Source organism: Trachemys scripta, chromosome 2, assembly GCF_013100865.1.
Source record: "Trachemys scripta elegans isolate TJP31775 chromosome 2, CAS_Tse_1.0, whole genome shotgun sequence".
Classification (NCBI taxonomy): domain Eukaryota; kingdom Metazoa; phylum Chordata; order Testudines; family Emydidae; genus Trachemys; species Trachemys scripta.
In genome coordinates, this window is record NC_048299.1 from 100,665,615 (window position 1) to 100,681,177 (window position 15,563).

The 15,563-nt window shown below is 41.0% G+C and overlaps 1 protein-coding gene across 5 annotated transcripts in view; it reads left to right on the forward strand.

Moving 5' to 3' along the window:
• The window catches only part of IKZF1 (IKAROS family zinc finger 1), a 93,208-nt gene that overhangs the window by 57,634 nt on the left and 20,011 nt on the right, over positions 1–15,563 (forward strand). For 3 of the 5 annotated variants that reach the window (XM_034761325.1, XM_034761326.1, XM_034761327.1), the window contains exon 4: positions 10,199–10,459. The exons of the other annotated variants lie outside the window; for them this stretch is intronic. In XM_034761325.1, coding sequence (XP_034617216.1) covers positions 10,199–10,459 — 261 coding nt within the window. The remainder of the gene's footprint in view (positions 1–10,198; positions 10,460–15,563) is intronic. 5 annotated transcript variants of the gene reach the window in all.

Sequence of the window (15,563 nt, forward strand, 5' to 3'; positions counted from 1 at the left end):
GAGGAATAGAGACCCATTTTGTGGACATACAGAAAGTGGCTTTTTATGTCCACTCATTTGCATTCACTATGCACCAACTTGCATGTTGTAATTACAATTCCACAAGAAAATGCCAATCTGGTTGCATGACACAATAAGCGAAGGGCAACTTTATTCATCCGTTAAGAGAATGTGGAAGCAGGGATATTTTGCCCATCAACTATCATACTGACGTGCTTCTTCTGTGAACTCTAGCTCAGGTTTTGCATTTGCAGTGGAAGGAAATGGCAGCCTCAGATCACCAGATGGGTGGAGCTCACCAGAGTGGTTGTCCTGTTGGAGATAGCTTATCTGAAGGAGCCTGTGTGTCTGGAATCATGTATATTTGAGTAAAAGCCAAAATTGGGGTAGGAAACAAGTTGATTCCAAAGGCTGATTATCTAGGAACCTTGAGTAGAGGGAGTGGTTGAGTTTACTTCAGAAGGATGCATCAGGAATCATCCTTATCCCACATGCCCAGTTTGCTGCAGTTGCAGGGGGCCTCAAGGCATTGGTGGATCTTAGTGCTAACTTTTCTTCTTTTTTCCTTTTTCCTTTTAAAATCCATCTGAGAACTAGATGAGTCTGAGCAGCTGCCCAATTATTATGAAGTACCTGCAGTTTCATTCATAGTCTCTTCTTTGCCATTTTGAAATTTGTGGTACAGTAAACGACTCACAAACAGGTGGTTGTGAAGGAAAGTCGACCTATTCTGTCACTAGGTTTACTCATCTCTTTCAGGGGTTAGCTTATATTTGTCTTACTGGTTCTGCTGTTCCTTGGCACACTGAATTCTTCAACAGGTTGAATCCTTTTCTGATGAAAGTGCTGTACTGGAATTTGTTCAGGTTGGTTTGTTGCAGGTGGTTGTTGTTGCTTTTAGGGGGGTTGGGGGCTTTTTAAAAAATAGTTCTTTTATCCATGCGAATAGTGTATTTTAAAGTCCAAATTTTTAGCCAACCGTAAATGGCATCTAGTTTTTTTATTATTTCCCACATGCAGTGCTTAATTTGTGCCAGGGTTTGCCTAGGCTGAGCCCCGTCACCTCTAAACTTGGCAGTTCATAGCCCTGGCACCTCTGGGCTTGCTACATCAGTTATAAAAGTAAAAAAATTGCTTGAGCCCTGGCACCTCGTTTATCAAAAATTAAGCACTCTACACATGTAAGTATCACATATGCATGTGCCAGTTGGTACTTGTACATGCAAGTGCAATAACTGCACGTGCAAAATCACAGGTCACTTTTAAAACAATTTGGCCTCATCTCCTTTTTTCTGGAGTTCAAGAACCAGTCAGGTTGGATAAGTCCAGCACGGCCATATTGTGTCCCTCAAACTGGTAACCTGGACCAATCCCATTAAAAAAAAGGATGCAGATAAGCAAACTCACAAATTTCTTTACTTTCTCCTTGAAGTGAGTGACTGAAGCTATTATTAATTATTGTTATTAACCTCATTATTATCATTATTAACTTCTGCCCAGACCTTTTTAAAGATATTTCACAGCTCCATGGAGAAAGCTTTAAAAAGGCATGGGGGCGATGGGAGGGGCAAGAGTTATTAATAAAAAAGTCAAACTAGAGAATAAACTTAATTCATTATTTTACAAGCCAGCCCATGAATTTTGTATCTTTGAAAATCATTCTGTGGACAAACACCTCGCCCGGATGTCTTGAAGTTCTGTGAATTGTTTCCTCCCTTTGGCCTTTAATACCAAGGATATTTCTGAGGCATTCATAAACCCAGCTGCTTCTTCCCCACCTGTAGCACTACTCCTCTTTGGGTATGTCTACACTACCCGCCGGATCTGCGGGCAGCGATCGATCCAGCTGGAGGTCGATTTATCTCGTCTAGTCTAGACACGATAAATCGACCCCTGAGCGCTCTCCCATCGGTTCCTGTACTCCACAGCTGCCAGAGGCACAGGCGGAGTCGACGAGGGAGCGGCAGCAGCTGACTCACTGAGGTGAAGACACCATGGTAAGTCGATCTAAGTACGTCGACTTCAGCTACGTTATTAACTTAGCTGAAGTTGTGTAACTTAGATTGACACCTCCCCCCCCCAGTGTAGACCAGGCCTTTGTGACATCAAAACTGTTTCCACGGCAACTCGTTGTGATGTCACAAACTAAGGGATTGTGACTTCAGGTGGGTAATTAGCATCACAATCTGAGTCAAAAACCCTCCCCACTTAAAAAAACAAAACAAAACCCACCACATCTGATTTTATTTGAAAGTCTTTATATAATAAAATAACGTGAATTACTGAAAATATTATATTTAGGCAGATTTTTACCAGGGTAAATGAGAGCAAAGTCTCGCTTCATGTGTTGTCTCAAAGCTTGGATTGATTTTCTTGTTTATTTTTTAAATAATAAATAATAATCTGTTCCTGTCTTCTTCAGCAGTATTGTCTGTAATTTGCTAGCAAGGATGGTATTAAAGATTTTATTCTCTTCAGCACAACATTTTAAATCCAGTATTCAAATCAGTTGGCTCTTGTTGCAGCTTTATCCGTCCACCGCTTGAACAATTATAGTATCCTTCATGCAAAAATCTTGCTGTACTGTAAATTAAAACGTCAATTGATAGAAGCAGAATACTTCCAACTTCCCTTAAAATATCAAATTAAAACAAAACTTCCACACAGAAAAAATAACCCAAACACTCAAAAGGACCTTTCCTTTGCTATTGACTTCTAGGACCCTGTGAGGTGGGAGGGTCTCAGAATCTGGGCTGCAGCCTGAGCCCAGACATCTACACTGCAATTAAACAGCGCCTGATCCCGAGCCCCGCGAGCTTGAGTCAGCTGGCACAGGCCAGCTGCAGGGTTTTAACTGCAGTGTAAAAATACCCTTATGTATCATAAGATGAAGATTCCCTAGTGGGATTTTCAAAAAGTGCCTAAGCAAGCTAAGCCCTTAAGTCCCATTCAAATCAGTGTGCCTTAGGCACCTAACTTGCTTAGGCACTTTTGAGTATCTCACTAGGCATCTATTTGCATCTTTAGGCACTTAAATGCCATTGCAAATCTAGCTCTGCAGTCATAAACTCCTTGGAATATCAACTGAAGAGAATAAGGGCAAAATTTTCAAAAGCACTTAAGTGATTCAGGAGGCTTAGTCCCATTTTCAAAAGTGACTTCAATACTTAGGGCCAGATTTTCAAATCTATTTAGGCACTTCAAGATGCAGCTAGTTGCCTAATTCCCATTGAATAATTCCCACCTAACTCTCCTAAATAGTTTTGAAAAAATGGCCTGTAAGACCCTTTGACTTTCAATGAGTCTGAGGCTCCTAGACCCCTAAGTCACATAGGGGCTCTTGAAAATTTTGCCTTGTGTCTTTAGGCTAGAGTCAAGCCATTCTAAGAACTGATGCACAGACTCCCAGGGAAAGGAAGCATATAAAAAGGCAGTTCCTTCTCCCAGCAAAAAAATGTAGCTTTCTTTATATGTGGGTTTCATAAAGGGACTTCAGAGCTAGACTGGAAACTATAATCCAGCGTGTGGTAAAACAGACATTTACTGGATTGAGACAGTCATAGTAGATAAACAGCAGGATTTACTGTTTCACCAGAAGTCAGTTAAGTTCTCTGAGAAATGGCCCATTGATCTTGCCTGACTATATTTCAGCAAATTGCTCAGTAAGAACTCTTTTTGCCTCAGATTTCCACCTATTAAATTATACTGCATCCCATAAACACAGAGTCAAGATTTCTGAGTCGATTCCTTACAACAAGCAGCTGCACAGTAAGGATGCTTTGAACTGAGGCACTGTGTCTGCTGAGATTCTGCAGCTTCATGGCTTGTGGCTTGGGAGAGGGACAAGGAGGAGAGAAGAAAACAAAAGAGGAGAGTGTGGGTGTTTCCTTTCCCTTCCTGTGACAAAATCCTGAACACCCTGAACTCAACTGCCAAATCCTCTATCACCCATTAAGAGCCTCCTGTTTCCCAAGCAACCCACTGTGGTCTCTCTCCCCCTTCTTCCCAGCTGTCAAATCTTCATTCATGACAATACCCCTCATTTCTCACTCCATGTTGACCAGCTCCTCCCAGGGGATCATGGGGTGGTTAGGCACATGAATACCTTTGAGGATCTGGGCCCAAATCCTCTTCTCAAGAGGCCAAAAATAACCAAACCTCTCCACCAGCCTTCCCCATAACAATATGAAATGGTCTCTGTGTAGCAAAAGCCCTGATTTCCTCCTCCAAACCAACAAGAATCCTGAACAGCATTACATACACACTCTTTCTCTCTCTCTCTCTCTCTCTCTCTCTCTCACACACACACATACACACACACAGAGAGAGAGAGAGAAACAGGGTTGGCTCCAGGGTTTTGGCCGCCCCAAGCGGCCAAAACCAAAAAAAAAAAAAAAAAAGCCGCGATCGCGATCTGCGGCGGCAATTCGGCGGGAGGTCCTTCACTCCCAGGCGGAGTGAGGGACCGTCCGCCGAATTGCCACCGAATACCTGGACCTGCTGCCCCTCTCCGGAGCAGCCGCCCCAATCACCTGCTTGAGAAGCTGGTGCCTGCAGCCGGCCCTGCAGAGAAATACAAATCTGATGTCTATCATCTGCAAATCCCTCTGTCTTCCCTTAATACTTGCTATGCTGTAGTTACATATTGCTCATGCCAAGGCCCCTGTGCACTGCACAGAAAGCTTGGCCTGTAACTTCTTCCACTAGCTTCTTGGATTTCTGCTGCACTCTGGTGCAGCAGACTGGAAATCTTGCAACAGCACTGTTTCAGTTTAAAAATTGAGGTTTTGTTGAAACACTTGTGAAAAGTAATAGAATAATAATTACGTTAGCCCTGCTCATATATTTTGATATTAAATGCAATTTGCTCTCTGTCCTTATATCTGCAGTTTCCAATGTGGTGCAGGTTGATATTACCTACTTGTATTGTGGAAATAGTCGGGGAGATAGGAAGATGAAGGATTTGGTACGTGGTTAGGAGACAGGCGCTTTGGACACGGGAGGAACCATGAGAGGAAGCTGGGGATTGTGGGAGACATACATTAGATAGATGGTTCTTTTAAAATCTGCAAGAGCCTCTTTTACCTTTCAGTTGCCTTTCCTGCAATTGTCTTTTGGCATTTATCACATCATTCTTGGGGGACTTGGTAGTTCAGTCACATTGGTGCAATATATGCATTCATCACAGTGAAAGTGGATTCTGATTTAACCTCCTATGTATCTGGAGCTTAATTCACCACCACATTAGTCCAGTGTTTTGCTGGTGTAATTCAATGGCATTACATCAGCATAAAAATGAGGTATCACAGTGATGAATCAGGCCCAACCTGTATAGGAGCTTAAAAGGTCATCTCTAACCAAATTTAAGCATATTAATTAAAAGAATAATAGCTTGACTGGGTTAAAAGGGCTAGGTTTTCATAATAATAATAGATCATATAGTGTGCATGGGTTAGGTTATCTGTACAATACTGGGCAATTTCATGTTTTGTTGTCTGGAAAACACAAAGTATCAAATATTTATTGTTGCATCAATAAATCTGAAATACAAATCCTGCTCCCTGAGAGACTTGTCACATCATCTGAGCACTAGAAATACCTCCATAGAAGGGAAGCAGATCATACAAGTCTCATCTTCCAACAGAAACAGAAAATGATGATATTTAATCCAATCCAAGTATAAAGCTTCAGACAAAACTTTAAAAACTGACGCCATGCCACTGATCACAATTAAAAAAATCTGCTTTAATACACCTCTACCCCAGTATAATGCTGTCCTCAGGAGCCAAAAAATCTTACTGCGTTATAGGTGAAACCGAGTTATATCGAACTTGCTTTGATCCACCAGAGTGCGCAGCCCCCCCCCCCCCCCCCCCCGGAGCGCTGCTTTACCGTGTTAAGTCCAAATTTGTGTTCTATCGGGTCGTGTTATATCGGGGTAGAGGTGTACATTTAAACCGATTTCCTTTTCCTCCTCCCACCATGTTAAACACTCTCCCATTTCCACTTGTTTTATTCCCCATTCCTGCTCTAACACATCCAGGCTCCTGTTGAATACATTGATGCTCTATACCTCCATGGCTATTTTCAGTAATTAAAGTACTCTGAAAAGTTACTCTATAAAAATGTGCTCCATTTACTTGTGCAGAGATCTATTTTCCTAACAGCCAGACCTGTAAATTCCCTCTGAGATGTTAGAGACAAGCTGGGTTCTTTCCTTCTCTCACATCTTCCCCAGTAATAAAAGTTCTGCAAGTCAAATTAGGCCCTCAGGAACACTGGCCTGTGCAACTCTATTATAATAAATGGGGCTGCATAGGTGCAGCTGATTGGAATTAGGCCTTGTCTTTGTTGGATTTTTTAGCCACCAGTGTAGCTAAACCAAAGCAGGTGCACCACTACAAAAGCCATAGTAGAAGCATTGCATTGGTTTATACTGTTATCTGTCCCCGTGCAGCTCACCTCAGGTTGCCACAATTCAGTACAATATGTCTGCACTAGGTATATGCATCAGTGCAGCTACACTAGACTGTTGAGCTACACTGGTGGTGAAAAACCCATGTAGACAAGGCCTCAATAAAAAAAAATCATGATGATGATGATGTGCAAGAAGGAATAGAATCCAGCACTCTCTCTTTCCACTGTGAGCTTGTCTACGTGGTGTATAGTGTGCCCCAACAGCAGGGTAAATTCTAATGTGCACCAGCATGTCTGTGCATTAACTGGCCTTTTGAGCATTGAATGACCTGTGTGGGGCCTGCTGGGGCATAGTAAAAGCTCCCTTGTGCACGTTAATATAGTTCCATTTCAAACAGAACTATATTAATGCACACTAGGGAACTTTTCATGCTCATTAGCAGGGTCCCCACAGGCCAGTTAGTGCACGACATGCAGGTGTGCACTAGAACTTATACATCTCTGTTGCAGACTAATGCACCATGTAGACAAACCCTTAGTTAACTCTGCAGGGTTAACAGAAGAGAAAAAAGCAAAAAAACACTCATTTTTGTCACTAAAGTAAATAGAGATGATTGAATACAAACAAGGGACAGTTCTCTGGAGTGGAAAAAACTGTTGGATCATGCCTCTATAATGCAGTTCTCTTGAAGACAAAGGCAGAGACTTGCAAAGAGGCTCAGGCAGTTGCATGTCCATCTCCTCTTGCCTTTCAATGACTTTCCCTTGAAAATTCTAATCAAAGTTCCTGTTGGCTTCAGTGGGAATTTTACCTGCACTAGACCTGCAGAAACTGGTGCTATCAAGGAAGGAAAAATTCAGAGAAGTCTTGAGGTTTCACAAAACATCAGAGAACTTATGGAACTCTGGAAAAACAGCATTTTTCAAAGGGAAATTACTGCGCATGTACATGAGGATTCTCCTTCTAGCTATCATTCTGCTGTCCTTCCTTTATATTGTGTTTTTTCTGTGCTATGTCTGTGGTGATAGTTCTGCCTCTCTTTTGGGTAAGCAATGTCTTTTGTAGCAATAATATCATCTTCTTTGACTTTTACTGCTAGCAGTACTACAACCCAGCATTCTGTTTGCCTTCTTTGTTGCAGCTACATATGGGGCTGAAGGCTTTAGAGATTTTCACGCAATAATTCCCAAATCTTTTTCCCGTAAGTATACAGTGTGCTCTCAATTCACTGAAGGGCATGTCCATCTAGCACTTTTATTTTTTCCGTCACTTCAGTGCTCACTAATTTACATTTGTCTGCATTTAATTACATATACCGTGTAAGGACTTAAAGAGTCTAATCCTTTTTGTATCCCCACATTAAGTTTTTGTCTTAGTAGATACAAATGTTTTAAAAGTCACATTTGGCTGGATCTACTAATACAGAAGAATTTGTAATTTTTGATAAATAAGACTAACTTTGTTCAATAATTTATTTGTACAAGCAAGAGAAAAAGGCTGATGCAAGATTGGCTGAAAACAGTCATGTGACAAGACAGTACATTTCTATTACCCTGTTTCCCCGAAAATAAGACATCCTCCGAAAATAAGGCCTACTTACAGTTTTGCCTCTCGTTGTAATATAAGGCATCCCCCCGATAATAAGACCTCCCCGATAATAAGGCATCCACCGATAATAAGGCATTTTTCATTTCTGAAAAATAAGACATCCCCTGAAAATAAGACCTAGCGCATCTTTGGGAGCAAAAATTAATATAAGACACTGTCTTATTTTCGGGGAAACAGGGTAACCAACTGGGTCACATTTGCAAATGAGTGCTTCCTGACTGCCACTGAGTTTAGAGAAAACTACTGATCACTTCTGAGCCAGTCATGTAGTATATAAACATGTTGTGTTTTTTAAATTGCTAAGAGGTGAGTGGTATTTTTTTCTGGACCTCTGAATTTTTCTCCTCGTTAAGAGGAAAGCTGGAGAGGAAATGTGTGCACTTGTCCCAGACTTAGGTTGCATATACAATAGAAATGCTTTATCTTAAAAACACATTAAAAATATCTAGATTGACCCTATAGACCTATAAAAGATGTACAACCCACCAGTGCTAAAACTAAACTCCTTTGTCCTCAACTGTTATCCTGTAGCAATACATATATTGGGCCAAATTCTACCATCAATTACATCTGTGCAATCCCACTGGAATCGTTTTACTTCAGTGCAATTGTTGGGTGTAACAGAGATCAGAGTTTGATGAACTGATTTCATATTTAGAAGAACATCAAGATTCACTTATTGACTTTGGCTTAATATATGTCATTGTTGCATCATCTTTTATGTCTCTTGTCGATATGAAATCATTGTTATTACAATGGAAGACAATCCTGGTTCTGGATTGGGTGAAAATAGGTATGTGCTCAGTCAATCATTTACATTTTTTCATTGCTTTAATTTTGCTGATAAAAATAAAAGTTTTTGGAAAAAAACCTCAATTGTAACAATCACTTTCAATTTAAGAAAGGGCTGTTTTTCAACAACAAATAAAATTCATTTGAAAAATTTTGACCAGCTGTAGTATCAAGGAAAAAGATGAAAAGGTTATTAGTCCACATTCAACATAATACAACCTCTGTGCATGGGTAAAGAGTGAATAATGGAGTTATCATAATTGACTACAGGCCTTCCCCGTCCTTACTTAATTCTCAGAGGTTTCAGGTCTTTGCTGTGTTCACATAAGATAACAGTCACCTATGCAGCATCTGCCAAAGGCGGTTATCATACACAAAAATGTTACCTGTAGTTTATTCATATAAACAAGAGAAAAATTATGTTATGTAATTCAAACAGTAGTACCTTTTTTACCCTTATTACCTGAATAATTACACAGTTTCACATGCATTAAAGAAGGGACATAAGATAAACAGGAAGAAGCAGATTTTCTGACGCAGTTCTTTTAAAGGTTTATAATGCCAACCCATTCTCTCATCCACTCAGCCTGCATGGAGAATACAAAGACTATGTTTTAGTATGGGACCACTCCATTCAGCCACCAGTTCCTGTATCTAGTCTAAACCATTCCCCCATATTCTCCTGCTGACTTGGCCCCCTTCTCACCACTTGTCCTTGGTTCTAGAGACCTTCTCCTATCACCCAGTAGCATTCAGTCATGCTGTCCCAAGTGCATGAGTCCTACTCCTTTTACTTCAACCACAGTTTCAGTCCCAGAGGCCTCAGCCTGTTCCTTCTCACTCCTTGGTTTCTTCATCTGTGCCTGAGTCCTCTTCTTTCCCACTGCCATGCTGTCTCCTTCCATAGTGACAAATAATCAATCAGTATGTGGATTCAAGATAAGTGCAATCCTCAATCTCTTCCTATTCGCAGAAGAAGAGGTGTCTTGGTAAGGCTATTGCTGGAGAGTGGCAAATGTATTTTTTAATGGCACCCATTGTCTTTGATGGGTACTTATTTTCACCATTTGGTGTCCAAACAATATGGATTCGTAATTACTCTCCTTCCAGTTCATTTGGATTGATGATGCAGATATTACAGCTGCAGAAATCAGAAAGACTTAATCATCTTGTGTTTGGTTACTGGTATCCATTACCCATTATTCCATATGTCACAGAACTCACCACGTTGCACATAAAAATGTCTCCATATCACTGGTTTCTGTGCGTAGGTATATTGTACATTCTGTTTCGAAGTTTTCTCCTTTGATTTGATTGTTTCTTTGCCACTGTGTTTATTTTGTAACAAAACTGAGTGGCATCCTGTATTGTTTTTTTCAGCCAGTAATATTAAAATAGAGACTCAGAGTGATGAAGAGAATGGGCGTGCCTGTGAAATGAATGGGGAAGAATGTGCGGAGGATTTACGAATGCTTGATGCCTCTGGAGAGAAAATGAATGGCTCACACAATGGCCCAGGCAGCAAAGCTATGTCAGGAGTTGGAGGCATTCGACTTCCTAACGGAAAGCTAAAATGTGATATCTGTGGGATAATTTGCATCGGTCCCAATGTGCTCATGGTTCACAAAAGAAGCCACACTGGTAAGGCCTGGCATAGTTTTTCCTTTAGGGCCAAGAAATGGCCACATAAATAGGAAAAGACTTATTTTATGAGTGTTGGGAGCATGTTCCCTTTTGTATGTCAATGCAGCTTCCTTAAGCGTTTGAAACTGTGTTACTGAGCCATTCCATTCTGAATTCGAAATGAAGCAAGATTCCTCCTACAGTCAATTGACTCCATCCCAGAAAGTCTGAAATTGAAAAGGAACCCATGGTTTAAGGGTTCAGCACTAATATATGCTGACTATCATATAACTCAGTGGTTCTCAATTATGGGTCCAGGGCCCGCAGGGAGGCCGCGAGCAGGTTTCAAGGGGTCTGCCAAGCAGGGCCAGCATTACTCTTGCTGGAGCCCAGGGCAGAAACTCAAAACCCCATGGCATGGTGTTGAAGCCAAAGCCTGAGCAACTTAGCTTTGCGGGGTCCCCTATGGTGTAGCACCTCAGGCAGTTGCCCTGTTTGCTGCCTCCTAATGCTGGCCCTGGCTTTTGTATGCAGAAAAACAGTTGTTGTGGCACAGATGGGCCATGGAGTTTTTATAGCATGTTGGGGGAGGGGCTCAGAAAGAAAAAGGTTGAGAACCCATGGTATAACTGATATGAGAGATACATAACAATTTCACTTATCTTTCACTTACAAAGATCGATTCCAAAGGCATCCCTAAACTAACTTGATGTGGTTCTTTTTTTTGGGGGGGGGGGAAATGTAGGTAAAATTACAAGAAAATTTTCTGAATTGTTTTGCGCTGTTAAGTGAACACTGTTCTATTTCCAACATTGCAAGAAGATCATGCTATTAAAATGATCAGTGCCACAAATTAAGTAAATTAAAAGTCTAAGAATCTTTTTTCATAATTTATAGTAAGGTCTCAAAGTAACCAGAATTGATTTCATGGCAGATGCTTTACAAAATAAAAGCCTATTATAATGATCATCAGTGAGAATTGACTCTGAAGGAGTTTCAGTAGGACTTCAGAGAGACATGGAACGAAGTTGTTTTTTCACAAATGGTAGCTTTTCATTATCACAATGCTGTAGACCTTCTGCCTGGGTTCTCTTGTTCTAAAGAGCCTCAAAGAGCATAAGAACTAATGATCATAACACCACACAGTAAATCTAAGGGCACGATCCTGCCACTGACTGTGCCTGGGGACAGTTCACTTTGAACTCAGTGCAGCTTGACACAGGCAGGGGGATGAGCTATATGTAGTCAGTTGCAGGATCTGAGCCTAAAATTGTAGCCCAGTTTGTTGGATATCAAGAGGAATTCAGCCCTAGAGTTTCCAATTGTTGTTATCTTGATAAATTATGCTGCTTAAAAGAAGGGATGTGACAATTGTGCATAAATACTTGAAGAGGGGAAGCAGTTATTTCAGATGGGTAAGAATGATGTAACCAACAGTAGTAGCCTGTGTTTAGATCGTGGTACTAGTGAAACTAATTAGCCAATGGAATTGTTTACCAAGAAAATTGTGGAAACAACTTCCCTAGAGCTATTTTGGAACAGGCTAAATAAAATGCTTATGGGTTTAATGTAGAGAACAATAATGCACTAACTGGGGAGTATGCATGAAATGACCCAGAACAACCTTTCCAACTCTAGTGTTTATCATTTTAAATGCAACTGCCCAAGCTAAAGTAGGGAACTGTACTCTAGAGTAGCACTGAGTGCTGATAAGAAATGATCATGGTGATGTTTAGAAATGTTGTAACACTTACCTATTTCAAAACACGGTGTGATTAAATTAGACACATTATAGCCTTCTCTACGGGAAAAGCAGATGTTTTGTATCTTTATTGGAAAAGCAATGAAAAATTATTGAAAGTGTGATACTGCAGTGTACTTCATAGCGGTAGTAAAGGGTTCGGTGTGGTTTTTTTTTCTTTTATTGAATGTTAAAAGGTAGTTATTTAAAAATTAATAAAATGTCCACAAGAGTTCTTTTGACAGACCCATTTGGCCCAATATATAATGGTATAAAAAAGCTAGTGTTGCATGAATTGAAACAGAATGTTGTGACTTACTGTGGAATTTGAAGACAGAAGAACATTCTATTGTTTTGCCAGATAGTTATTTTTATGAAATATAATATGCAAGTAGCTCTGTTTTTTGGTGAGCTCGAGGCTTCTGACTATAGTATAAAGCTACTTGGATTGTGAAGCTAATTCATCATTTGCTAAAAGTATGATGCAGTGAATAGGTGGTGAGGGAGAGGAGATACTCACTGAAGTTTCTGAAGTGCAGGGCTGTTTACGGAGGTGATACTGATGGGAGTGATAAATAATCCACATGGGGGCATGTCTGGCCAAGATGAAGTTGCAGACACGGCTCTGCCTATCTCCATATACCAGATAGTGTCCAGCTAGCAGTGCTGGGTGGACTGTATGCCATACCTTTCAAAATGGAATAGCAAGGACTGCCTCTGAGCACTCCTCACTCTCAACCCCCCTGGAAGCATATCTGCTTTTGCCCAGCACATACACACTGAGCCCAAGTCTCCTCTGCCTTGCAGCTGGTGGAGTCATTTACTTCTATGCAGAGTGAGTGTAAAATGTTACTAAGCTGGACTGGCAACTTTGCACTCACTTTGGCACAGGTGTAAATGGATACGCAATGCGCAAGGCAATGAAGCTTTAGGCCCAAGACCTCCGAGAACTCCCAGTGGAGTGTTGCTCCTCTGCACAGTCCACCACCACCTATAGGATTCTTAATTTGACCCCCAGTTTGCAAGTAAAGTATGCAACATGCAGAATGGTGCGGAAAATACCACGCATGCTTTAATGCACTCGGTAGAACCTACATCTTTTTTTAATTTTTAATAAAACTAAAAGTTCGGAAGTTAGGTTCCTTAATTGTCTTGCTAGCCTGTCAGATAAAGTCATTGCTTTGAACAAGGTCTGATGCTGAACTCCTTTTGCAAGTAAATCTGCTGAAGTCCATTGGAGGTCACCTTGTGCAGGGATTGGAGAAAGAGTTCAGGATCAGGCCCAGCCATTCTAAATTAAAGGGATGTCATAGGGAAATAGTAGTAACCATTTTCCTTTTCAGGTCTGCTGTGAAAATTAAAGTGGAAATGGGATACACTATTAAAGACATTTAACTGACTATGCTGAAGCCCATTTCAATATGTGCCTGATGAGGGAATAAGCCTTGCAAATGAATTACTTTGCTGTTAATTCATGTAAAACCTGCATATACAGTGAAGTGTTCTTAAATAAATATTTGATAAATGAATAAAACTCTGGCACACTAAAATGCCAAAATATAATGACTGCCTGACCTGATAAGACATAATTACATTTAATGAAAACACCTGCCAAGTGTAGATATGCAGAATAGCACCTGATATGTTCTGCCCACTCCTGTCTGCAAGTAGCTATAAAATCCTAACTACTCACCAGTATTGTTACCAGCTTCTCCTTATTGTAGACAAGGATTCCACTCATGACTATCTGACCCCCCATCTGTTAGCTGGTTGATGATATTCAGCCTATTGTTCCTTTCACGTTAAAATTTTGGAAAAGCACTTTTAAAATGAAAAACTCATGCTTGCTGATTTTGAGACCCCTGTGCATGGGCTCATGCTTAACTTGCCATACTGGTCTGTGCTATTTTGGAGTCCCTTAGCCAAAGTCACTGTTGGTCCTGTATTTGATCACTGTCTCCCTAGCTAGGTGTCAGAAGCACACAGCCATCACCATATCTGATGCCCCCTGCTATTGATCATTTAAAGGGTTCATACACATTCTCCAGTAAGAAGGTAGGGTGGCATGGTGCATTAAGGCACTAGACTTTCACCTGTCAAGACCTGAGTCTAAAATCCTAGCTAAAGTCGCAAATGGGGAGGGCTCTGGCCATCTCAACATAGTCCTCATTTTTCTAGCTCCTGAAAACAACATATATGGCTTGATCTTGAAAGTTGCTTGAGCATCCGCAACTCTCATTGAAGCCAAAAGGAACTGCAGGTATTCCACACCTTTCAGGATTCTCCCCATAATAGCATGTGATTGGCAAAATGTCCTGGCTAGGATTGTTGCAGGTCAGATTGAAATGATGTGAGGGACCTGTGTAAGGAAGAAAGCCTGGCACCTATCTATACAGTAGCTGGTTTGTGCCAGTGGTTAGAGCAGTGGTTTTCAACCTGTGGTCCACAGATCCCAGAGGGGCCACAGACTATGTCTAAGGGGTCCGCAAAATGGTTGTTACCATACAACAGTGGTTTTCAACCTGGGGTCCATGGACCCTGGGGGTCCACCGACTGTCTAAGATTTCCAAAAGAGTCTGCACCTCCATTTGAAAATTGTTAGGGGTCCGCAAATGAAAAAAGATTGAAAACCACTGAGATAGAGGATAGCACTGAGAGTGTGTATGTGGGTGCACCTGCAATAAGAAACCTTTTATTAGGGATGAAAAACTTGCAAGTAAGGAGGAGATGATAAACTTTTCTCAGGGGGGAATAGAACGAGGAATACTTGTGGCACCTTAGAGACTAACAAATTTATTTGGGCATAAGTTTTTTTAGCCCATGAAAGCTTATGCCCAAATAAATTTGTTAGTCTCTAAGGTGCCACAAGTACTCCTTGTTCTTTTTGCTGATACAGACTAAGACGCTAGCACTCTGAAACCTGTCAAGGGGGAATGAAACTAACGCTTAAGTGGGACGTAAATGGCACCTAGGCCTTGTTGGCCCTCTACATGAGCTGAATTTTACCCTGGAAGAATAGTGCTGTGCAGAGCAGGAAATCAGAGAAGAGTTAAATCAGATTACTCAAGTAAACAGACAAATGTAACTTTCCGAGAACTGGTGTCTCTCTCTCTCATTCTATGGGAGATGCTCATAGCCAGTGATATCCCCAGATATATCCTAGACTGGCTTGCCATTCTTGTTGAAGGTTGTTTGGTCTGTTAGGCCCCATATTGAGTACATGCTTTTGCCACCCCATAGCTGTAGAGTGGGAAACTTGGGTTTTGGGAGAAAATACACCTGAATTAGTAGTCTTTTAGTGCAGATGTATTTTCAGTTATTGTAATATGGTGACTTGAGTATTGGTTCCCTAATATATGCTCCCAGTGTGAGTTATATAGT